This window comes from Staurois parvus, unplaced genomic scaffold, assembly GCF_062004578.1.
Source record: "Staurois parvus isolate SC_StPar_1 unplaced genomic scaffold, SC_StPar_1.0 ptg000204l, whole genome shotgun sequence".
Taxonomy (NCBI): domain Eukaryota; kingdom Metazoa; phylum Chordata; class Amphibia; order Anura; family Ranidae; genus Staurois; species Staurois parvus.
Window position 1 is genome coordinate 5,099,729 of NW_028318000.1, and position 27,544 is coordinate 5,127,272.

The following is a 27,544-nucleotide window of genomic DNA, read 5'->3' on the forward strand; positions in this document are numbered from 1 at the left end:
TTTATCATCCAATAACTGACACTTACATAACCCTTATCCCTTATTGGATAGTAACGGTATTTATCAGTGTGTCTACAAGTAAACTTTCCATATATCTAGGATGGCTGGTGACACAAAATATAATGAATGATCTGCACAATGTTTTATCTGTAGATGCTATACACAAATTAACAGGGGCTACATAAAACCAGTGTAGAGCTTATAAAACCTACACATAATGAGCATTTGGGGAGTATAAAGAGAAGCGCATAAAATTGGTATGCATGAAAATAGCTTTGTAACCTTTTTTATGTTACCAGTTTATATATACTGCATGTATTTATATATATACATTTAAATATTAACTTTTGTTAGTTATTTAGTTTATGTATATATTTTTTCCAACAAAAAGGATAAGGATAGACACATTGTAACAACATAAAAAGTTAGCAATTTAATTTATTTTACTTTTAAGCATTTAAATAAGTTGCAATATTTTTGGGCAATATTTTGGTAAATTAAACACATTAGGGGGAATTAACAAAGTGTAGCTCTAGCATAAATACTGCACCACTCTTCTAAACTGAGAAAAAAGAGCAGATCCTGCTCCTAATTAACAAGTAATGTGCAATCCCTTTCTCCTATGCTCTGCTTTCTAGTTGGAGCTGCTTGCTCCAGTTCCTTCTCCTTGTCACTAATCCTTGCTCATTTGAGAAAGAGGAGGGGCGGGGGAGGGGAAATGCTGTTAACCCTGTTTTTGCCCAGGTTAACAGTTAGGCATGTAGACACTGAAAGGAGCTTTCCTGCCTGTTTGTCTATATACAGGCTCTAACAGTTGAGGAAAGTGGAAAGAATATTGGGAACTGGAGAAAGTACAGAGAAGGGCAACCAAACTGATAAGAGGCATGGAGGAGCTCAGCTATGAGGAAAGATTAGAGGAACTGAATTTATTCTCTCTTAAGCAGAAGAGATTAAGGGGGATATGATCAACATGTATAAATACATCAGTGGTTCATATAGTAAACTCAGTGTAGAGTTATTTACCCTGAGGTCATCACAGAGGACAAGGGGGCACTCTTTATGTCTGGAGGAAAAGAAATTTAATCTACAAATACGGAAAGGTTTCTTCACAGTAAGAGCTGTGAAAATGTGGAATAGACTCCCTAAAGAGTTGGTTCTGGCCAGCTCAGAAGATTGCTTTAAAAAAGGCCTGGATTCTTTCCATGATACACAGAATATAACTGGATACTAACATGTATAGGTAAAGTTGACCCAGGGAATATCTGATTGCCTCTCGGGGGTTCAAGAAGGAATTTGTTCCCCTGGAGGAGCAAATTGGATCATGCTTTGCCAGATTTGTTTGCCTTCTACTGGATCAACTGTGAGTATAGGATTATAACTTTTTTTTTGGTTTATGGTTGAACTAGGTGGACTTTTTTCAGCCAGACTAACTATGTAACTATTTAACAGAACTGGACCCACAGGTACACTCCATTGGTATTGTTATCCTATTATATTAATGTTGGTGTGAATGATCTGGTTCCTGGGCAGGTGGCTTCTATACCCCAGAGGATCTCCATAGGATCTCCACTGCCAAACAAGCTGCTGATCAGGCCTTTGCTGTTAATGCACACTGGAATAATTATCATTATAGGTCCAGTTCACTTCTAATCTGCTCACTTTGTTGCCATTCAAGCCCTGATGAAGGGGGCACTTAGACCCCCGAAACACATTGGCTACTTCTCAAATTATACCCCCCACCTTTAATGGAATAAAGTTGTATGTGGACCTCTTAGCAGTGGCCTGGCAATTCAATTTCAACTCTTCTTACATGCAGGCTCTGTCCATGTTGTTTTTTTACTGCATCAGCAGAGCAATACATGTAAGATGTCTTCTAGGTTACTGGCAGACATTTCAAATTCCGTACACCAGGTCATACCTGGTATCACTATATTGAAAACTGCTGATATCCATTTTTTAATTAGGTGTTGATCCTGTGTCAGCTTCCATTTTCCTCTGAAATAGAAACTGCCATGGATGATGCCGATAGACCCGAAACAGGTCAATCAGCTTTGTTATTGTGTAGAGCGCCACGTGCGCTAATTTGTAGCACCATTATAATGATGTAGGAAACTTTGCTAATTCCCCCATTTTGTGACCTTTGTGTTCTCCTTAAAGATGTTAAAGTGTTCAAACCACAATGCAGTGCACTTCAAAGCATTTGTTTTTGTATGTTGCAGCACACTGCACTATGCAGTCCTTTTATAAATGGACTATCAAAACACCTCAATAAATAAGAAAATAGGTTTCCTCTATTTCTCATTGGCCTGATTATACCACAAACTGAAAACTGGAAGGAACAGTAAGGCCCCTTTCAGACAGGATGAACTCCGTTTTCTGCTGATCAGAGCAGAGCGGGTGAAAGACAGGCCGTGTCCGCTCAGTTTCTGCAGAGTGAACAGGGGCAGAGTCCGCTCTGCTCTATAGGTGGCAGGAGTAAATGGACTACACTGCCCTCTGATCCACCAAGATGGAGGGGGATGGATCCCTCTTAGTTTTTTTTTACAGACTGCAACAGAATGGAAGTAGGTGAGTGTAAACAGACACAAGTCTGTTTACAACTGCTGGTCCATAGGGGAGGATGGAGGGTCCAATTAGGTCCGCCTGAATAACTGACAGGTGGACCCAATTGGATGCGCTGTGTGAAAGGGGCCTAAATATTGTGGTCCTGTACAAACACTGACCTAACAGAGTTACTTCTCCGCAATCATCAATCAGATCTAAAACAGTCCTAAAAGATGAGTGGTGGCTATGAGTAAATACATCCAGTTCTGAGTAGTGTAATACACCAGCACTATACTGGCTGATTTAGGACGAATTACGCAAATTCAAAGCAGCTGTACATACCAATCTGTCATATAAATTATTATATTTAATCTAATTTCTTGCAGGTGCTCTGCCTTTTCTCCAGGATTCATAAATCAACTCCACTATCAACCAAATCACAAAATATTTCAACAGCTTCTATGGGAAAGCCCTTCTGGATTAAGGAAAAAAAAGATTATGTAAAACAGACATAACAGATCAATAAGAGCGATGGGAATGTGTTTTTCTGGAGTAATAGATCTCTGGTATCATTAAAAACATCAAATACAAACAGAGCGTAAAGAAAGCACATAAAGATACCGTATATATATTTATATGCATACACACTAAAGCAATATTGACTGAAACGAAAATGGATTCTATTGCTACTGTGGTTACAATCTCAGGCCTAGCATTAAAAGAGAAGCTGTTTGCATATGAGCTTACAATAAGCCGCCAGAGACTTGAGGTGTTCAGACTATAGAAAAGTGTTTTCATTATGTAGCTCTGAATGCTAATAAAGTATATTAGACTCAGTTGGTCATCATAAAACAGAAATAAATTATATATATATATATTGTATATATATATATATAATATTATAGACAAATATATATTTTTATAATATAAAAGCAGTATATTAGGAACAGAAGAGTTTAGGATAGAAAGATTCCTATATGCTGAATATAAAGCTTGAAATACTAGCATCCAAGGGGCTAAAATTACGTACCAATTTTTGCACTTGATCCAGGTGATATGGCCCGTATGATGAAATCAAAAAAAAAAAGGTGACTGGAAAAGAAAATGTTAAAAGTGAAAATATGCACAAAACATAAATGGAAACGAATGAACAAATAAAAACAAAGAAAACCCCAAAAAATAAACTTATGTGAGGCGGTGATGAAACTCTTCTAGTTCTAATGGGATCATAGTTAAAATTGAACTCCAGGCAGGTATACAAGATACAAAACAATGCAGCTTTGTAATCATAATTAAATTAAATGCATTTGTTAGTCAGAGCATAGAGGGTGTGAATTTCTTTCCTGTGATCATGATTCCTCCATCAAACAGTGCTGACAGGGGAATCCCTCCTGACAAGCTATTGTCTTCTCTAGGCAGGGGGCAAGCAGGAGAAGCCATCCCCACCAGGAGAAGAGAGTGATAATTGCAAGCAAATAAGGCAGGCTGGTTGTACCCAAGTTGATTGATCGATGAACTTGGTACATTCAGCCTCCCTATACACGGGCCGAGATTCAAACCGTCTATTGCCAGCCTTAAAATACAAGCAGGGAAAGTACCTAAGCCTGAACAGCAGAGCTGAGACTGGGAGAGGGAGAAGCAGCACAAGCAGACAATCAGCTTTGCTGAAGTGCTCATATGCTAACAAGGGACATGCTGGTAAAAAGAAGAGTGACAGGGAGATGATCTCTTGAGTCTGCTGCTTCTCCATTCACTGTCCAGTCAAAGGCTAAAGGAGGAACAAGACCTGCATGTATAGTTAAGTGTAACTTAACACCAGTGAAGATAAATCAGGTCTTCGACTTAGATAGACATAACTGTGATGTGTGGCATGTAAAAAAGCTCTCATATACAGTATATATTTGATCTCATTATTTAGCTGTTTGCCTGGAGTTCATTTTTAAGAGTAAAATAATTACAAACCATGAATAAATAAACAAATAAATAAATAAAAAAAAACAGAAGTGAGGTGGTGATAAAACCCTTCTTATTTATAATGGGATTCTCATTAATTGTAAATATATGCATAACATGTAAATGCAAATTAATGAATGAACGATGAAACTGAATAAATAAAAACATAAAGTTATGTGAGGCAGTGATGAAATGTTTGTAGTTCTGATACATAATCTACAGGTATTATTGCCCACCCCTGAGGAAAGGGCAGAGTTCTCTCCACTATTCACTGCTACAGGATGTTGCACAGCCCACAGAGATCCCCTACAAGAGACCATAGCAGATAGCGCATTCTACAGAGGTGAAATCTATTTAAAATTCTGAAAGTGTAGTATAGTATGTTCACTATATTATCATATAAGGAAATCTCACTAATAAAAAGTAAGAATGTTAGGATGACCATTATTTTGCTATGTAATCAGAAAGTATGTTCCATTTTTTGCATACTTTCTTTTTTTTTAAATACAAGCTCACAGCTGCTATATCTTTCTCTTTTTCCTGTCTTTACTTACTTTCTTTGCTAAGTGGTATTTCATATCCCTTCATTGTCTCTAACATTACTGTCTTGATTGTAATTATACCCAGATGGTTGGTGAAGAAGCATCTCACAATATGCACACGTACCACAAACAAAAACGCATGCTACGACACTAAACTCCGGCAAATTATGAAACGCGGCCAGATAAACTTTGACACAATGATAATGTTAAAAAGTGAACACTTTATCATGGAAATGATGGAATACATTTCCGGACTTAATTTCAGGATTTTATCCTGCATACAAATTGCAAAGTTACAAAAAGGCAAGAGAAATACATTTAATGTATTTCCTGTTTATTTTACTTGTTATACAAAACAGAAATGCAATGTGTGCTGTAATGATTTAAAACATCTTTTAATTCAACTAGTCACAACCTATAGCCAAAACTATTTTTTCCAATTTTGTATAGAGCTTAGCTTAGTTCTGAGTCCTATTAGTGGGATTTCCCTCCACTTTCTATCCAGGGGATGCAGCAGAAAGTGAGAGAAAATCTCCCCAAAATGAGGAGAATTTCCCTCTTTTTTTTGTCACAGGAACAGGTGTTCTTATTTAAAGATTTCCCATTTATTTTCCTTCTGGAGACAATTTTAAAATGTTGGCTTTCCCATCATTTCCTGTCTCAGTGACAGTGGTCACCAGGAAAAATGGAGTGGGTTAATCTACCCATTAAGGACATAGACAGCAATAAAAAAAAAAAGAAATAACAGGGACTGTAATTCTTTCCACTCAATTCAAAACTAAGAAATTGGCTATAAATACACTTTAAAAGTTACCTGCCGTCCATTTTAAAAATCCCTTAAAACAGAATCTGCCATCAGAAAACCAAACGTATGCATCCAGAAGTTTACTAAAGTAATATGTTTCCACCAAGTCTATGAGAGTCTAGGCCAGCTATTCTTGATCTGGGTTCTGTGGAATCATAGGGTTCCTCCGAAAATTTCTAGGGGTTCCTAGAGCCTTGACTGATAGACCTCTAATCTGATGGTGCCTGCATAGTTCCAGAGAACTATGCAAGAGACAGAGCCAGCAGCATGACATCATTGAGGTTTTTTTTCTGTCCATTAGGGTGGCATGTGGACCACCACTGGATGGAGGGCAGTCTTTCTACTTTTCAACAATGTAAGCAGATGCCTCCCACTGTCCCCCAATAGGTTGGTTGTTGCAGGGCTTCCCCAATACCTAAAAATTATTTTTCCTCTGTGGTACAAAGATTGTGAAAGGCTGTCTAGACCAAGTAAAATGTTTAGTTGGGTATTGTTCTGCTGTATCCAAGAATAGAACATTATACAGATGTCCTTTTGAAGCTGAGGTATGGCCATAAATGATATTTCATCTGTAAAAATCAGGAGAAGGGTGGAGCTATAAGGGGAAAAGGCTTCCCAAGCTATAGGTTGGTTATCAATCTGTAATTCAAAAATGCAGAAGCAATGTTTACAATGTTGCTGACTGTTCTAAAATAATTGTGATGTTTTTTCATAGAATGCATTCGATTTAAGGCTCCTTTCACATGGGGCGGACCCGTTAGTGGATCTGCTTTCCCAGCAGGGGATCTGCCAGCTGATCCCCACTGAGCAAGCGGATGACAGGTCTGTGTCCGCTCTGCATAAGCAGCCTGCTGTCCTTTATGGGCTGTCGGATGGAAACGGACCCCACCTGTCAGTTTCCATCCAACTGTCATCGATTAGATCTGCCAGACGTCTGGGGAACATTTTTTAACAGACAGGTTTGGTCCGGATGGAGGTGGGTATAAACGTACAACGTACACATGTTCATTTACACCTGCCACTCCATAGAGAGCAATAGAGCGTCCAACAGGGTCTGCTTGAAAAACAGACAGGTGGACACACTGGGGTTTATTTACTAAAGCTGGAGAGTCCAAAATCAGACTCCCTTCTGCCTAGAAACCAATTGTCTTCCAGGTTTCATTGCCAAAGCTTCATTGAACAAGCTGAGGTTAGAAGCTGATTGGTTTCTAGGCAGAAGGGAGTCTGATTTTGGACTTTCCAGCTTTAGTAAATAAACCCCAATTGGTCCACTTGTGTGAAAGGGGCCTAAGTGGAATGTCCAGCATAGCCAAATCTGTTTTCTAAGAAAATGGTGGGGTCTTCTTTGCAACTGCAAACTTGGGAAAACTGCTTACTTTGTTAAAGGTATGCAACTCAAAAAGATCCAGCCTCGCTATTCTGAAAAGTGAATGGTATGAATCATGTGGGGAACAGCACAAGTGACTATGATCCTGAAGTGAAAACTCAGCTCAAAAGAGACCCCAAAAATCCTATGTATATGGGAATCTAATTGTGTCACAGCTGCTTTTCTACCCTTACAATTTCTCAAAAAGACAAAAGTGGCTTAAAAAGAGGTCACAATCACCTCCAAAGGAACTGAGAAGGATTTCAGACTGATCTCAAATACAAGTTGAATACATTTCTAAAGTTTGCTTCATTTGCCAATCTATGCAAGGGTCCTTATCAATCAATAAATGGCTTATAAAGATCCATGTGGACCAAAATAGTCATATGTACTGCATGTATGGAATGATTTCGTACCTAACATAACCCACAACCTCCCAACCATCCCAGATCCTGCAGGACTGTACCGGAAATTGAACAGAGTCCCGGTATCCCGCCGGTCCGAGCTGTGTCCCGCAGGCAGAACACAACATCTGTCATCTCCCTGCTCTTTTTCGGCAGTGTTCTGTTTACTTCCGGCTGGCCTCTCAGGCTACGATCACACTAGCGTTGTGTGCAGGTGGCAGAGAGGTGTTTGGGAAGCATTTTTACCGCTTCCCAAACGCCTCTGACAATTCTGCACATTGCAGCACATGATGCTGTTCTAACGGGAGCGTTAGCGTCGCGGCAAAACGGACACCTCTGGTCGAGTCAGGAGGCATTGAAGCCTCCTATTCTAGTCTATGGTGCTGCTCCGCAAACGCCCAGCCAGCGTTTGCGGCGCGGTTGTGGGGTGTTTGCGGAGCGTTAACACCATTTAAACTTCATTATAGGCGTTTGCGGAGCATTTTTAATGCTCGGCAAACGCCTAGCAAACGCCTAGCAACCACCGCTAAACCGCGCATGTGGCGTTTGCGGAGTGTTAAAAAAACGCTCTGCAAACGCTGGACCAATGTTTGCCAAATGCTATAGGGGTGTTTGGCAAGCATTGGTAAAACAGTCAAGTGTGAACGAGCCCTTATGATTGGGACAGTCCCTTCTGCATACAGTGATTGCAGTGCCCAGACGTGTGCTGTAGCTTTTCTCCCCCCTTCTGTGTCTGTGTTCTTCTCCTGATCAGGATTGTTAAGTGTGGAGGATTTCTCTGTGCTGTGCTGTCTGTATGAAGTGCTGCTGCTGCTGCTGGGAAGCCATGGAAAGAAGTGATTGCTACATCTTTGCCCTTCTCACCTGAACAGGATGTTTTGTCATACAATTTCCTGCTGTGCTGGTAGTCATTTGTAAAAACTTAATTCTGTTACAAACAGTAAGCTTCCTGCCTGAGCCTGCCTTAAAGAAGAACTAGCACCACTAAAATCAGCCCCACTTACCTCCTTCACACTATAGCCCCCCTCAGTGCCCCCTCTCCCGCTGCAGAGTGCCTGTGCCCCCCTTCTCTGTCCACAGGGCATCAGTGCCCCCCACTCCCTCTACAAAGTGACATTGACCCACTTCACCATCATGGAGAGCAACAGTGCCCCCCTATCCCTACACAGAGTGCCATTGCCCCACCTCTCCATCATGAAGAGCAACAGTGCCTCCCCTCTCCCTCCACAGAGTGCCATTGCCCCACCTCTCCATCATGAAGAGCAACAATGTCCCCCTTCCTCCATAGAGTGCCATTACCTCCCCTCTCCATCATGAAGAGCAGCAGTTCCCTCCCCTCTCCCTCCACAGAGTGCCATTGCCCCACCTCTCCATCATGAAGAGCATCAGTGCCCCCCTCCCCTTTCCTTCTACTTGTGGTAAAGTAGGTAAAGGCTAGGTTTACCTTTTTTTAAAAAAAAAAAACAATTGCACATATTTTTGCAGGAAAAAATGTGCATTTTGTTTGCACAGGAGCATGGATTACATTCGCGATCAGTGGATAGAGGGTGCAATGCCAGGCCCCTGCATACTCTTCTTCCATCCCCCTGTAACTAGTAGTTCATTCATTCACAGATCTCTGTGAATTAAGGAATCAACCGTACAGTCAGAGACCAGTGTTGCGCCAATTTCAAATTTGACTGCTGCAGGGTTGTCTCTCATTGGCAATGTTAAATGTTGGGAGGTATACCCACAACTATTAACCTATTGATTCAGTATCTAAATATTGGGTCGTCTTGTCTCTCCACTGCAAAATTGTTAGTATTGGGAGGTAATACAGTATGACAACACCAACAACGTGTACTTCTTTCTATACCATAAATTATTTGTTACATTGATGGAATATAAAATCCCATACTTTCCCAGGAACTACAATAATGGTATAATGTTTATAATGGTTATGTTGTTACACTCATAGCCATGAGAAAACACTGCCTGACTACCACTAGCATCCACTTACTATGGTAGTCATGTCTATACTAAATGATATAACAAAGAACGTCTACTGTTTTAATCATTTCCAGTTGTCCCAAATGTTATTCCCCTGAGGCAGATAATGTACAACATACAAACAAAAGGAAACTAAAAAAACATATTAAATGAAAGAACAGAAGGGCACAATATCGCTCACAAAGGCAATTAGTTAATGCAGGTGTATGATAAGATCACAGGATATGAAAACCTTATCAATAGGAGACAATATATTATCTCTGTCCAACATGTTCTTGATTAGATTTTGTGTGGGAACAGAAAAGACACTTTAAAAGCTAAGGCAAAAAAAACCAAAACACAATAAAACATGGATATGCAATTACCAGTACAATATTTGGGATATATCTTCTAATAAATATGTTTATAATATGAATATATATCTATATATATATATATTTAGATTTTTATTTCTACATTGTGCTCTCCATGTATCCAACTACAGTGATGCCCTAATAATGTATTAAGTTCCATGACATACAATGGTCCTCATAGCGAACTAGCATATATTGTGCAGCAGTGCCAGCTATCCTCACTCAGTGCCACTACAGGAGCACCTATTTCCAGACATCCCTGTCATTACTGGTGCATATGAATAACATACTTTCTACAGCTGAATAACTGCATGATTGATAATTAATTGGTTCAACTTACTCTTGCAACCTGTACAAGTTAATGTAACCTAGACATTAGATGGTGGTTGGATAAAGAGGCTTTTTCAAATTTTCCATTCATTATCACTCAAACATTCATGGAAATGTCTATGGAGATGATGAATGGACAGATGACAATCACTCACAGTTCTGGTGTTCTCTTGGAAGAACCAACAGGGAGTCACCCAAAATACAAACACAGTTGATTGCTAGTTCTTCTGAAAATTAAAAGCCAGCGGGTCTGTTTCCACCAGTAGACATGACAAATAAATGGTCCATTTATATCCAGGTGGAACTTTTAAGGAGAAGTATGGCCAAAGCTCTTTTGGCCATGCTTCTCCTGTGGGTCACAGCAGTGCACTTATTTCTGCACTCCTATGACCCTGATTCAGCTGACAGCGAGCTAAAGCCTGCTGTTGGGTGACATTACAGAGCTGGCCCAGGCTCTGTCGGGATTCCAACATTGATGTTAGGAACCGCTCAGATCCCTGACCAGCAGCTGGCTCAGCATCTCAGCGCACAGTTGAGCGCCTGAGCTAGCTGCTCCCTCCCTCTCCACAGTCCAGTGCTCCAGTAAGAACTGAAGGAGCACAGCACAGAGCTGCAGACATCTAGGTGAGTATGTATGTTTGTTTGTTTTTAAAACCACACTTTTCTTTTAAGAAGGCAGTAATTAAAGCCCATCTCCAGGAATTATAAATCATCTATCATGTAGTGCCTGCCCCTCCACTCATACCCCCAGATGGGTCCTTCCAGTTGAGTGACCAGTCTGCAGTAGGGTCTTCTCAAAGGCACTCCTGACCACGGTTGTGCAGACAAGCACAACATGTACATTACAAGCTTAATAGACCTGCATTATACATGATGGCAAGGAGGGACTGTCCAGAGACTGGAAGTATCAAGGAAAAGAGGACGGTGCCAGAGCCAACCTGAGCAGAGTCTAGGGTAACAATGCCTGTTCCTGTACCCCCTAGACATAACAAACATTTGGTCTGGCTTCACACGTGTGCAGGATGGGTATGCTACAAAACTCATGCATGTTCCTGACCCATAGGCAAAACATGCTGCTCTTTAGCAGATGCCCGGGGGTGTCATTAATTTTTAATGGCACCCCCACGTATCAGAAAATTGGGCTGTCACGTGCACAAAACCACACAGTGCTATTCTGTGTGGGAGCAATTTAAAAAAAACAGTCAGGGACTTTTTTTCCCTGATTTTCTGCAGGGAGGGTAACCCATTAAGATGACAGGGCCACCCTACATGCAGAATGCTACCAGCAGTAATGTTAAGCCATTATTAACCCTTGCAGTGGGGGGGACCCCACTGCAAGGGCAGATTTTCTTTGGAGTTGTCTTTAAAAGGATTAAGAGCTACCTTGCCCAAAGGGGGTTTAGGTAGTGGGGTGGGCCCATTCACACCTCAAAAAATAGATCTTCCTTTACTTTTCAAAGCGCAGTGCACCACAATGCATACAGAAATTGCATCTGTATGATGCTGTACAATACATATGTACACTGGAGTGCATATAACAATGAGTAGCAGAACACATTTATAGAGTGTGTTGCCATACATTGCCATAACGTGTATTATAATGCATTTTGGGGTTTAAATAAGTTCATCTATCTGCCTACATATTCTGCCTTGCATCCATTCACCCATCCTTGCTTTCTTCCACCCACCTGTGCATCCATCTATCCTTCTTTCCATCCACCCATCCTTTCATCAATCCATTCATCTATCCTTCCTTCTTTCTTTTTCCATCCATCTATCCTTCCTTCTTTCCATCCACCCACTCACCCATCTATCCTTCCTTCCTTTCATCCATTCTTCCATTCTTCCTTCTATCCATCCATCCATCCATCCATCTATCCTTCCTCTCTTCCTTATTTCCATCCATCCATCATTCCATCTATCTATCCATCTATCTATCCATCTATCTTTCCTTCCTTCCATCCAACCAGTAGCAGAGCAAAAGTGGTATCATCAAAACAAAAAGGCATATTTATCGTACTTGAAGAACAAAATATTGTATTTGTGAAACAGCCTAATAAATCTTTTTTTTAACATGATTTACACTGGTTATATTTACTGTGGGGCTTACAGTCAGCACACTGAGAATATTATTAAAAACAATAAAAGCTGACACCACATCTCATGCATAAAATGCACCTAAATGGCTTCTGGAGAAAACCTTGATTACACAACAGCTACCTCACCCAGTGCCCCCAGCACACAGAAAATCCTCTTTTATGGTTACTTTTGACATACAAAACAATCAGGAATTAACCAACACAAAGTGCTTTATACCCGAACAATGTGCAGTCTAATGCATGGAACAAGCAATATAATGCACACACCCTCCAGCCTGTAGCAGAAACATTTATTGGGGAGAAAATCGTCTGGAAAATCCTTCAGGTGATGAGCGCTGTAAAAACGTGTGTGATTTTATCTGTTCTTTGATACGTGCATAGAAGTCTTGTGAACTGTGAAGCACAGTGCAGGCCTAGCTGCTGTCAACTGTCATCTCAACACATCATCTCCTAAATAACACCAGATTAATCTGTTTGGATTGTCGGAGAGCATAGGTAAGCGGTTCATAGGGGTTCACAGGCTGTCCAGGCACTTGTATGGAGCATATTATATACAGAGACACACTCATGCAACTATATGCAAACATACGAAGAAACGCGCATATACAAAAATGGTATATCTTGCATTAAAAATCACAAAAAAGGAAAAAATTTGAAAAATTTCCCTTTTCATAGTAATATTGTAATAGATAGAAAAAAGATGAATCTGGTTGGACATAAAGACTGTTCAGCTTTCTATATTGTGTTATTGATGAGGCCTGCATCATATAAACTGTATATCATTGCAAAAAAAAAAAAATCAGTACATCCCTGAAATACATGCAATTTCCTAGTATGTTATCCCTTTAAAAATGTAGTAAACACCACTTGGATACTTGTACCTACAGGAAAGCTTAAAAGAAAGGAATTTCTCCTAAATGTATAGCGTTTAGGATATATTTTTTGTTTCCCCAGCTGGTCACATCACCGGCACATAAGCTTTGAAGAGACAGCATACTCATGCCATGCTTGCGCAGGAGTGACATCACTGTGGCTCAGCCATTCAAATGACCAGAGCCCAGGAACCCAAAAGGGAGGCCGGGTGAAGATTGAAGCCCTGTCAGCTTCATTTTAAGGTAAGTATTTCATAATGTGCTAGTATTTGATGCATACTAGCACATTATGCTCTTAACTTGCAATGAGATTTTGTTTTTCCATGAGTTTACTACTGCTTTAATTAAGGAAAAAAAAATTCAGTGTGGTTTTAAATTTCTGTTAGGGCTAACAACAGTGCATTTACTGAAATGAACTCTCTACCAGTGTTGTGAGTCTTGCCTGTTGGCCTACATAACTCAACCTATTCACCACCCATTTGTGTCCACTCCCACATGTACACATTGATTTATTTCCCAGCAAACCAATACTGCCACCTTGACTCCCAAATGCTTGCCTTTACACTGTGTGTTGGGAAAGGGTTCTCAGGAGATGTAGTTTTGGGGGTAGGACTACATCAATAGAAACCCTTGTCAGCTGCCACTAAAAACCTTTCAAAAGCCTGGCGATATTGTCATAGTGAGAAATAAAAGCTGTTTCTTGCTACAGGAATAACGTAAACGAATAAAAAATAATGGGACATGATCCCAATCAGGGTTTCTTAACCAGGCTTCCATGGAACCTTAGGGTTCCTCTAGAGGTTGCTAAGGTTTCTTTGTGTAATGAGAAACTTCAGTTAAGTTCCCACTGACGCCATTGATCTTTTTTATCTATCTGTAAAAAGGTATTCCTTCCCAATGTCCACAAGCGCAAGGAGCATTCTTCCAACTGACCATCACACTAGTGCACCTTGACTTATAGATATAGTAATTTTTAGAAAGGGTTTCCCTAAAGTTATTTCAAGGGTTCCTCTTTGTTGAAAAGGTTGAGAAAGGCTAGGAAAAATCATCATAATTAATTGATTCTTCCCTCAAGATTGTCCAACCTCTGCCTTTCTACATGGGTCTACACAGGGCTATCCATAGACATCTGATCATTTACCAGGTCTACCAATACAATCGGAATCAGGACAAGCATATCATGCCTATAGACACTTTGGAAGTGAAATGAAAAGCAAAACAAATCTACCTTTAAACTCCCCAATCCTAGATTTTGTTGGATGAACATTTATAAAGTAGAGTAGCAAGGCATCAGCAAAATTTAATTAACTGCTTATAATTAAGTCCTTCAGATTAAAAGTGAAACAAGTCTATAGTGATGTATTAACTGACAACACTGAAAATCCAAATATTTCAAAAGACCTATATTTAATTTAAAAAAACTTTCTAGGAAGGAATACAGGAGTTTACAACAAGATGATTATATCTTTGCTATGGTTAGTAGTCAGTGGTTTGTTAAGTCCACAGCTTAGGCAGCAAGATTTACCAGACTTTACTTCCCTAACTTTAGACCTAACCAAGCAAATCCTTAATTATAAAGTACTTAGCCACCCACATCGAAAGCATGGTCCATTCAGCCTGTATGATGGATCTGTCTCATAGAAGTCACACCAGAAATAAACCATACCTAATTATTGTCACCTATGACATCAAAGCACATTTGGATGTATTTTTAGCAGTCTGCTGAATGACATAGTCAATATGACATACATACCGTATATAGCAATATGAAAATTGCTCCCATCATCTACAGTAATGTATCAATAATAGAATCAATTAAGCTGTATTGAGCTATGTTTCTCAGTGGTAGGCATATAGTGACCTTTATCTAGTGTCAATTAAGTGCCTACACACTAGGCTAGAAAAACCTTTTTATAAAAAAGTCTATATTAGGCAAATACACAACGGTAAGGTTGAAAATCAATGTTGTACCTAATTGCAACCAATCAAAAATTATATTTTTGGTCTGACATCTCTAAATTGCAGGGTAATGGTTGCCTATGGGTTGCTGCATATGTCAGATAGTATAGTATTAATGAACATTAAAATATGCAGATAAAGACTTTTGGAGGATCATGAATCCCAAATCTTATTGCAATGGCATTTATTGAAGCGCTTAAAAACAATGACTGGCAAAGTGAACATTTTGGTATTTCTAATACATATTGACTAAAAGAACCTAAACAATAATAACTGACTTACCTATCTGTACTTTTGTCACCCATCACAACTGTTGCAATTGAGTGGCACATTTTATAACACATTATGTGCTGAAGAGTCATATGATCAGTTGCACAGAGAAACTTACTACAGCTGGGTCAACTATAAAGATGAAAAACTAACCAACATTTTAAATTTGAACTCCAGATAGACAATAAAAGATCATAATTTAATCCAGTTATGAATCAATCATAAAATCATTAAATTAATTTGAATGCAGAAAGTATAAGCTGGTTTTACCTATATAAGACTAAGACTAAAATGAGTGTGCTAAAGCTCTTACCGACCAACAAGCAGGTTGGGATCAGGCCAGTGACCAAGACGTACTGACTAACTGCAGAAAAGAAAAGTCAAGTCACTGGCCTGGCTGGCAGGTGTACCTTGGTCACAAGATAAGAAATGTGTGCATTTGGTTGAGTTTAGCTTTAAAGTCTTAAAACATAACCATTTCACTTTAGATGGATTGTGGTTTATTAAATCTGAAATCGAAGGAAGAGGACCATACTTCTTTCAGTGTTTGACCTTGGTATTAGTTGGATTAGTTGGGTGCTTGCAGTGGATGGCGTTGTGTAAATCACCAACACTCCATGACTGTCGCTTTAAGAAAAGAACCCTGCAAGACCCCAAAATGCTGATTTATTTGATCAATGTGACACTGCACTGATAAATGAGTGTATATATTTGTAGAGGTATGTTGGTGACGGCTCATTGTTTTACTGGCTTCTTATATTTTTCCAGAGCTCCAAAGTCCAATGGAATCTCAGTGTTTTATTAAGTGTATTCACCCCTCCCTTTGGTAAAAGTCACCCAATCTCAAGGATCCCTTGACATACAGCACCCTTTTATTGTTTTTAAATAGCCCCATACTTATTTATTTGTATATATGATAATTACACACTAAAACATTTACTGTTACTATTAATTATAGGAGCCACAACCCACCAATAGTGCTCCTGTACTCATCAGACATATCACTTGGGATATATAAACTAACTTTAAAGAACTAATACTATAAACATACCAACCTTCATTTAAATATAAAAAGGACAATGTATTAGCTTTGAGTGGCTATACCCGGCTCATTATCTAGGTGGTATGCATGATTTAAGCTAATGGAAGGGTCTCTGTTAAGTAGACAACACATTCCTGAGGTGTAGTGATCACACCATTATGCACCCATCAACTGACTATTCCTTAACTCATTTTGTTTCCATCAAGCAAGAAAAAAAATCACACCTTTCTCTAAAATAAAGAGCCCCCATCTTTCAGTTTTCATTTGTTCTTCTCAACATCACCTAGCTGAGTCCTCCTCCTATAATGCCCAGAAATCTCTGCTAGTTTGAACTTGGCCAGCTGTATGATAGATTGAAGGAGATGTGCAAAGACAGGACAACACAGTGGTTGGCACATCTGCCTTGCTGCAGGAAACTATCCATACGGAGTTTGCATGTTCTCCCTGTACTTGGGTTTCCTCAAAGTTCTCCAGTTTTCTCCCACACCACAAAAGTCATATTGATAGGTTAATTAACTCTTATCTAAATTTTCCCTAGTATATGTATGCATGCAAGTTTGGGACATAAATTGCTGGCCCTATATAAATACCTAAAAAAAAGGACAATTTTTAGAGGGTCTGGTCTATATAACAGATCCTTACCATGTATTACTTTCTTTAGTATAGGAAAAAGGAAGTTTACTTCCAAAATCAATTTTGGCATCCTATAGTGATTTCTTCTTAAAAGGGAAACTATATGTATCTAGATATGCATAAGATAAGGATCAGCTAGATGTATAGAATCTTGTAACTGACTGTTACTGTTATTTCTACTACACAACAAAAAGGAGGAGCAAGATTTATTTTGTGAGAAAATAAAATCATAAAAACGCTTCATTTATGGAATAGTATTACACTGATATAAAATATGCCCTGATCATTTCTTACAAGTGCTTTCACGTACTGTATAGTGATAGATAACACAATATCAGAACAACAGGAGCGGTCAGGTGCTGCAAGATGAAGGGTAAAAAAAATAACAAAAAAACCCATCATAAACGCTTTGATAAATAAAACGCAATTGGATTTGCACTAAATAGGTGAACTGACTGTTCGCAAATTGCTTGAAAACTACCTCCCACTACATTCCACAGAAAACAATATTCAACTTTACTAAGAGATCGAAGACCTACTTTAACAAACATGCTGCAGAATTCCATAAAACATCAAGAGCATGAAAGGATCCATCAATACGCCTACATTATTTTCTGCAAAGTACTCCCCTTCAAGGCTGTCCTGGTGTCACGTGGCTTGTCGACCCTTCCATCTCAGCTGCACATTATACTTCAACTAACCCTGATGAAACGTACGCACTCCCCATGGGACTCTGTTCATTAGTGCTCTCTGTTCATGTAACTGAATAATAATGAGGGTCATGCACACAAAAAGGAATGTGAACGTCAACAAATTGAATTTTAAAAGTTATATATCTCCTCTACATGTGTCTCTGTCATGAGTGTTTTCCCTTTGGTCCAATTAGAGGTTATAGGTTGTGATATGTTATGGACCAGGATGGATGGAAACTACAAACATTAGCATTTTCCAGTCACGCAGATATATTGGCGTGCTAATGTTATGGTATTGGTTTCAAACTGACAGGAGGTAGCACTCACTGGAATAAGAAAAGAAGAGCTGTTGTCCAAAGCAACCGCAATTTTAATTCAGCCTTGATGAAAAAAAACTGAAACTACCATAGGATAGGAGCTTTGGGCAAAAGCCTTGATTTTGTTTTAATGTTTTAACATGCAACTTGTAGTACAGGAGCATAATTGCACCTTTTTGATCCCATAAATCGAAATTTTGCAGGCTCTCATATTAAAGTCTATAAACCCCATATACAAGTATTTTTAACTTGAAGCATGAAGCTCAAAATGCTCAACATCCAAAATCTCATGTATTTCGATGGTGACTGTTCACATATGAGCACTCAGACACCTGTAGCTCAAAGCCTGAAGGTCAAAATGCTACATGAGATACTTTTGAAACCGATTTTGACGTTTGACCCCATGGACTTCAATAGGAATACCTCAAAATATTCAAATTAAGCATTTTGAGTGTTTTTCTTTCAGGCATATTTTAGGCATTTTGAAGCCTGTAGCACCTGGTCTCCTCCTAGTGCTGTCCATTGGCCAAAAACAAAATGCCTGGAGTATGAATACACGACATATGCTTCTAAAACGCTCATATATTATTATACAGGATTTATATAGCACCAACAGTTTGCTCAGCGCTTTACAATATAACGGGAGACAATACAGCAACAATACAGTTCAATATAAGAGGGATAGGAGGGCCCTGTTCCTTGGAGCTTAAATGCATGCAAAAGCACTCAACCTAAAACACCTGTAAGGTAGGACATAGATGATTTTTTTTGTTCAACCAGCAGGTTGAATAGAAAATGTATTTGATTCCCCCATCAGCACTCTCGATGTCGATAGGAAAATCCTTCACACAAAGCTATTGTATTGTGAAAGTGGGGAGAGTTCCTTGCTGTCAGAATACAATGATCGGTGTTACCAACTTAGAGGTCCATTTATGACACAGAGAATAGCTGTGATTCTGAGGATCGCAGCTATTCTCTGGTCATTCACAGTTTATGACACTCAGGAGATCAGCGGAGAACATGTTCAGCCCTTCACTGGAGATCTGTGTTCTCCCTCCAGATTCTCCAGCCCAGAATCCTATTAACCACAAACTAAGCAGCGATAATTTACCTCTGCTTAGTAAACTGATCTTTTACTGTAATCTATAGTAAAATCAGCCATTTTCCAGCATTTGTAGACCGTTTTTCAGCATTTGTAGATCATTCTCCCTTCATTTGGAGAACTGATCTACACTGCTTCATAAAAGGCATCCACAGGAGAACTGTGTTCTCTGAGAATGTCGGAGAACTGAGCAGCGATCTATTACCGCTGGTTCATAAACGGACACCTATAGCCGGTGGCACTGATTGAGTGACAAGAGCTCCACAGGCTGGTTGTACAGAAGCTGATCAAGAAATCGACTATAAACCAAACCTGCCCACAGATAGATCAAAATCCAGCCTGTCCCTGCTGAACCAAATGTATTTTGACCCATCTATGGCCAGCTATATTCAAACTGCACAGATGTGAATACAGCAAGGACCAATAACGTGTGATTCTACCCCAAATAAACTCATATACTTTTTTGAGCCTCATCTGACAAGTGACAACGCTTAGGTGTGAACGGCCCATTCTTTTGCTTCAGTTTTCTTAAGCTGCACAGAATACAGCCATGCCAGTATGAGGAATGCACAGACATCCAGGTTTAAGTTGTATACTAATTTAGAACTCTGTATTGTTCTATGTGTAATACTGATGGTTCTGATATCCACAAGAACGACACGACCAACACTGCAGTACAGCTGATCACTAACATGCAGAACACAGTGTTACTGCTGGGACAGTAAACAAGAATGTGCGTCGTGAATGTCCTAATCAGTATTGCTTGTATTGCACACAGTAGCCTGTCTCCACATATATATTTTTTTCCTGTTTGGGTGTATTTATACATTCACATTTGTGTGTTACAGCATCCGCTGACAAGAAATCTTACTATCTGGTTGCAGACGGCATATTCTTTTACAAATGTTTGTCATACGGCCTGTGATACACCATTTTGTAAATGGAAACGATTTCCCTGACCTCTGATATTGTGGTCAATAAGATGTATCACTTACTTAGTCTAATTAAACTAATGGCACTAGGTATCAGCTTCCACCATTACCACGCAGGTCAAGGCCCTTTCCAACGCATGCTTGCATGTGCCTATTAATTTAGCTTGCATGCCTCTGTATCCAATATGCATGAGAAGTGCTGACACAGACATAACATAGCTGGACACAAGCAGCAACAATATAAGCAGTACATCCTGTAGAAGTCAGTGTAGTTCTTCTTTAGATCTATCTGTCGGTCTGGTGATTATCATCTATGTGTTGGCATGCTCACACGTACATTATATCTATAGACAAAGTCTCAGCAAATGTCCAACTAGTTAGCAGACATGCTGGGACTTGTAGTTCTGACAACAAGAGGATCTAAGCTTTAAGGCTAAGCTGACACCTATGCAGTTTGCATTTGATTAGTTTCTGCATTCCGTTTTTGCACCTGTGTTTTTCAGATGTTTTGCGTTTTTTTTCTTATTGCTAAGCAAATTTAAAACGCATACAAAATGCAGCAAAAACACAGCAAAAATGCACTACATGCTTTTCTGCAGCGTTTCCATTGAAATCTATAGAATCGAAAACGCAACATTTTGCATTAAAAAAAGTCCCTGACCCTTTCCAAAAAACACATAAACCGGGTGAAATGCTGAGATGTGAACATGTCTCATAGGAAACCATGTTAAATGGATTGTAGTGCGTTTCTGCAAAACGCTGCAGAAAATGCTTAGGTGTGAACCTAAGGTAAGGGGTTGATTTACTAAACGCAAAAAGACTGTGTACTTTGGAAAGTGCAGTTGCACTCTGTAACAGCAGTTGCTCCAGAGCTTAATAAATGAGCAAAACTCTGCTGACTTCCATCATCCAATCATGTGCAAGAAAAAGTGCTTTTTTTTCAAATTTCCTTGCATGTGATTGGGTATTCCTTGCAAAGTGAAACTTTATCTCATTTACAAAGCTCAGGAGCAATTGCACTTGCAGAGTGCAACTGCACCTTGTATGGTGCACAGTCTATGTAGCTTTAGTAAATCAACCCCCACGTATTTTCTTGCCCAGTTTGCATTGCCAAAGCCATGTTTCCTTCTAAGGCCCTGATCACATCTGTGCGTTTTAGGTGCGATGCACTAACAAAAAGTCCAGCATGCTGCATCTTTGATATGATTTCATCAAAATGCATGTTCTATAAAATTCAATGGTAGTGAGCCTAAAACGCACTATGCTGATTTGAACCAGGTAAAAAAACACCATGAGTGCTGATTTACTAAAAAAAAGGAAAGTTCAAAATCTGACACAGTGCTGCACAGAAACCAATCAGCTTCCAGGTTTATTGTTAAGCTTAACTGAACAAGCTAGAATTAGAAGCTGACTGGCTACCATGCACAGCTGCAACAGATTTTGCATGCCCCAGTTTTTGTAAATCAACCCCCAAGACTCTGAATACAACACTTCATAGTAGTCAGTCAAGCCACCCCATTTGATTTCCCATAATGTTCTAAAAAAATCTGACTGGTTGTTCTATGTAAGGCTGGCCATACACTATACAATTGTCTTACAGTTTTCTGTCCAATTTCTGCCCAATTTCCTTTAGATTTACCTTCAACTTTGTACTGCATGGGCCTGCCTAATTGAATACAATTGAAAATTTTGTTTATGTTTGACCTCATATTATATGTTTTTTGGTAAATCTAAAGCAAAATTCTCAAGAAAATTGTATAATGTATAGCCAGCATAACACACAGGGGGAGATTTACTAAAACGAGTGCACTCAGAATCTGATGTAGCTGTGCATAGTAGCCAATCAGCTTCTAACTTCAGCTTGTTCAATTAAGCTTTGGCAATAAAACCTGGAAGCTGATTGGGTTTTATGCAGAGCTACACCAGACTTTGCACCATGCAATTTTAGTAAATAACCACCCACAGACCGACTGTGACAAATTCTTTCATCAGACGCTTTCACAAATTACCACCTAATCCTTCTAGGCTACTAGTGAATGTACAGTAAATGTTCCACTGCACTAAATGCTCTCCTGTGTAATAAGGACTGTCTGTATTGCTCCGTTGCCACCAATCAGATTCAACCCTTCACTGAAAAAATGACAGTTAAAAAGATTATAATGTAATTGGTCACTATGGGAGTTATTTACTAAATCTGGTGCAACTCTGCATAGAAACCAATCAGCTTCTAGGTTTTATTATCAAAGCTTAATTGAACAAGCTGAAGCTAGAAGCTGATTGGCTACCATGCACAGCTGCACCAGATTCTTCGTAAATCTCCCCCATGCAACGGTTCCTGTTCTGGAAATTATAATAAGGCCCTATGCTATTAAGGACCAGTGCATTAAATGTTCTCCTCTGTAATAAGGACTGTCTGTGTTGTTTCATTGCCACCAATCAGATTCAATCCTTCAATGAAAAAAATGACAGTTGTAAAAAGAGTATAATGTAATTGGTCGCTATGGGAGTTATTTACTAAATCTGGTGCAACTCTGCATAGAAACCAATCAGCTTCCAGGTTTTATTATCAAAGCTTAATTGAACAAGCTGAAGCTAGAAGCTGATTGGCTACCATGCACAGCTGCACCAGATTCTTCGTAAATCTCCCCCATGCAACGGTTCCTGTTCTGGAAATTATAATAAGGCCCTATGCTATTAAGGACCAGTGCATTAAATGTTCTCTGTAATAAGGACTGTCTGTGTTGTTTCATTGCCACCAATCAGATTCAATCCTTCAATGAAAAAAATGACAGTTGTAAAAAGAGTATAATGTAATTGGTCGCTATGGGAGTTATTTACTAAATCTGGTGCAACTCTGCATAGAAACCAATCAGCTTCCAGGTTTTATTATCAAAGCTTAATTGAACAAGCTGAAGCTAGAAGCTGATTGGCTACCATGCACTGCTACACCAGATTCTTTGTAAATCTCCCCCAGGCAACGGTTCCTATTTTGGAAATGATAATAAGGCCCTATACTATTAAGGACCAGTGTATCTAGGATTCTGGGGCTGACATTGGTTTGTGCTTTATTCTCCCAGCAATGTGAATGCAAGGCAAACACATGGCAAACACATTTGCACAGCACCCCAAGCCCATTTACACTAGCTCTCATTGTATACATGATGTAACCAAATTTATTTTTAAAATAACCATAACAAATTAGTTACACAATCTTCCTCTTTCCCTTGTTTTTGTATCTTTTAATAGCGATGAAAAAATAACCCCTGCTAGTAGGAAAGCCACACACACACATCAATTACAGGTAATTAGAATGATATACAACTAGTTACTTCCTAAAATAAACAATGTTGCTTAAAAGCTACAAAGTTTCATGTGACAAACTGCTAGACTTCAGAGGAGTCTATACAAACATATTAAATCAAGATGCTCTATGTGCAGCCAATGTCAAGGAAATACATAGAATTAGAACACTAAAAAAAATGCATTGTCAGAATTCTGTGCAATGCTGATACACTTCAAACATTATTTGTAATATGATTGTTTTGTTTTCCCTTTTGGAAAGTTGCATTCATAATAAAAATAAATTATTGTGTAACATTTATTCTTAGACAGGCATCACAAAAGCAAATAAAACACAACTGAAAACCAAAGTCCTTATTTATTAAGGCAAAGGCAAAGAATGACCATGGAATAACAATGATCCACGCTTCTCCCGAATACAGAGATCCGATAGGACATGGGTTACGGAGCCTCATGGCTCTTTGGATTGCTTTAATAAATAAGCCCGACTGTGCGACATTTCTCCACCATAGCCGCTGACTTACCATCACACACCATGATGGCTGTGTAAGGAAATGTCAGTGACACAATTCTGGTTACTGTTTTGCCTCATTGCTACAGCAGACAAATGCAGCATACCAAAAGTGCCTTTGTCTGTCTGTTGGCTGATAGAAAAACAAATGTCTAGCCTAGCAGCAACGACTTGGGGGTGAAAGAGCAGACTTTCAGGACAAGGATAGAAAATAGGATTCTGCCAAGAAAAACATGACATCAGCACACATAAGCCCATGCAGTGCTACGCATACTGGAAGAGACTCCAACAGGAAAAGAGCAAAAGAAGGTGCAAAATACAGTAACCAATAGCAGCCACCAGCCATTGATTGTATGAATTCTAATTGGTTCCTATGGGTTACTGCACTTTGTAAATTGTTCTTTATCTTACTGAGTAAGTCTGAAAGTTCTTCAATTTAAGCAGCGTTAAACCCCAAAATAAAAATGTAGTATATTGCAGTTTACTAATTCTTAGGTGGCTGCCTTAGTTTTCTTTTTTGGGGGCTTTTTTCATTTATTTTCACCTGGTGGTCCTGCCAATAAATCTGTTATTGTTCAACTCGCTTTAACAGATCAAGCAAAAGTGGCAGTTAGAGGGATGAGAGAAACATTTAACTGACAGGGGTGCCTACCATGGACAGCTTTTAGGCCCAGATCACATTATAGGCTGGTGAGAATGAGCGTACCCATTATGCGATTTTGACATAGCGCGTTTCACGAGACTCTGCATGTCACATTTAAGTGAATGGGCTGCCCTATGCATGTTTGTCACCTGAAAAGCAGCTCCTGCTCCTTTTCGGGGGACCAGCTTCACGCGATTTGTAAAAGCCAGAGAATGTCGCCAGTACACCATAGATCTCCAGAATGGGTCCAAAGCTTTATTCAGAAATCACATTATTACAGCAAAAGCTGTGCTGATTAAAGCTTTGGACCCATTTTGGAGATCTATGGTGTGCTGGTGACGTCCTCTCGCTATGACTGTTTTTGGTTCCAACTAATGGTTGCTGCAGCACCTGCTTACACATACAGCCATTTCTTCAGGAATGTGCGTGTTGGGAATTGTGCAAGCGATTTGTAAAAGTGCAGTGTGCAGCAACTGCCAAGCGATACTGTCGTGTAATAATCATGGCAGAATCACATCGCGTTTGGGGTGCCATAGAAAGATAATGGCACCCAAACGCATGCAGACCGTTGTGCTGCGATTACTATATGATTTGGGATGACAGGCAGAATCATCAGATTCTATCCGCCATCCCAAATCACAAGACATGAAGGGAGCCTTATTAATTTATGTAAAACATTTATTCCAAAGGAAAAAAAAACTGTTGTTTTAAAAGAAAGAAAAGTGATAGCTGGAGTTCAGCTTTTGGGCCCATGCAAACCATGCTTGAAAAACGCTGCTTCAACAGGCGTTTTGGGTTCTTTTTCTCCTGCCTGTCACAGCAGCTCATTGTTATCCTATGTGTCCATACACATTAGGGCGTTTAGAGGCATATTTCAAGAGGAGCGTTTAGAGGCAGGAAGAAAAATAAAACATCACAAATGCATTTTTGAGAGTTTTTTTTAGGGCAGAAAAAAACGATATACACTTAAAAAATCCATAAACGCACATTGATGCACCTAAACGTGGCGTTTTTTAGGAGTATTCTGCGTTTTCAGGTGTACATTGAATGAAAAGGTGTGCATTGACCTTTAATTTGATTGCAGAGACCATCTAAATTTGTTAAGGTATCCAACACTACCCCTGCCCCAGACTGACAATACTGCTGTCCAAAGGAGATACCCTAAGGCTGGCCATACACGATACAATTTTCTGACCAAATTCCTTTAGATTTACCTTCAACTATGTAGCGCAAGGGCCTGCCTGATTGGATACAATTGAAAGTGTTGTTTAGGTTTGACCTCATATTCTATAGTTTTTGGTAAATCTGAAGCAAAATTCTCAAACAAATTGTATAATGTATGGCCAGCCTAAGACAGGGAGTATGTTACTGGCCAGATCACCAGGTGAAATAAAAAAAGAAAACTAATGCAGCCACCACATTTAGGGACTGATACACTAAAATATATTGCATTTTTGTTTTGGGGCTCAATACCACTTTAATATGACAAAGAGCAATGTGCCTACCCACAGTGATCAATAAAAAGTCAGCTTTCATAATTGTGACTTCTCTACACTGACATATATCTGATTCGAATCCTATGGGTAACTGCAGATCTCTGCATTCAATTACATGACCTTACAACTTTTTGCTTAAGAATATTATTAATTAACACAATGGGAAATTTGGGCTACATACATGTTAAACTAATAGAATTGACACGATAGCTCTTTCCAGCACAGGGTTAATATGATATCATTTTTCTATCATTGAAGCATGCGGATCTGAGGTCGATGATTAAACTGGTTTCCATAGCCTGTGTCTAATGAAAACTCTGCATGATATGATGTCATGTCACCATCAGATATCTAGCACAAACCTTTCCATTAGTGGCATCAGCCTGCAGAGCTATTGCCAGTCTTTGCAAGTCACCACTGTGTTACATTCTATTGGCTGCCAGGCTCTCTCAGTGCTTGGGAAATGACAGAGTTCAGCCTGATAGTAGCATGCTAACCAAATGCTGCATTAACACTAGATAAATTAGTTTCACCTTTACAAGTTACTGTAAAATGCAGAATCGCTGCGTTTAATTCTCAATATAATTACTCTGCCTGGTGATTTCATAGGAACCAAATCCAACAGGGGCTAGTAGTCTGCTAATAATGAAGCGGGGCTAATTATGACACTATTACAATACACAGCTGCCTATATGGTAGCTGTACAATCCCAGCATGTGTATGTAGGCGTGTACATACAGAAATATAATAATATGCACACAAAGCATGATGACAACCTTGCAAATTTAGGCTTGCCTCAAACATTCAATCAGATTAAGGGGTGAGGGGGGTGGGGGGTTAATACTCCCAGTAACCCAGTTGGATATTTCCAGCTCAAGCAGATTTTCATTAGGAATGCACAAATCTACACCTTTCTCTGCGTCAGCCTCAAAGGAGCTGATCTGGGGCACATCTGCAGGCGAGATGTTTAAAACGCTTCAAATGTATGTGATTAACCCTTTGATGACAACCACTTCAGCCTCTCAACACACTGAAATCAGTGCACTGAAGAGGAGGACGTTACCAGCAAGAAGTTCCAGTATTCTCCTGCTAAGTGGATGCAGATCAGAGGCTCAATTTTTTTTAAATAAAAGTGACAGTTGTTTTCAGTGAAGTCCAATCAGATTTGAAAATGACAGTCTCACGGTTTGAATAAAGATGGCTATTCTTGTGTTAGTACATTATGAATGGAGTTTAGGAGCCCTGTTTAGCCAAGCCAAGAAAACCTGTGCAAGCAAGAGGAAATGAAACAATAATCCCCTTAAACTGATTGGCTGTTGGATGCAACATAGGCTTTCTGCTCTAACGGAAATGGAAGTGTTGTGTATAACTGGTTATAACTGACATGATA

General features: G+C 39.4%; 1 protein-coding gene across 6 annotated transcripts in view; it reads right to left on the reverse strand.

The window, feature by feature from the left end:
- The window catches only part of PCDH7 (protocadherin 7), a 971,513-nt gene that overhangs the window by 939,048 nt on the left and 4,921 nt on the right, over positions 1-27,544 (reverse strand). The window contains exon 2 of one of the 6 annotated variants that reach the window (XM_089678386.1): positions 3,575-3,636. The exons of the other annotated variants lie outside the window; for them this stretch is intronic. Coding sequence (XP_089534512.1) covers positions 3,619-3,636 — 18 coding nt within the window. The 3' untranslated portion in view covers positions 3,575-3,618. The remainder of the gene's footprint in view (positions 1-3,574; positions 3,637-27,544) is intronic. 6 annotated transcript variants of the gene reach the window in all.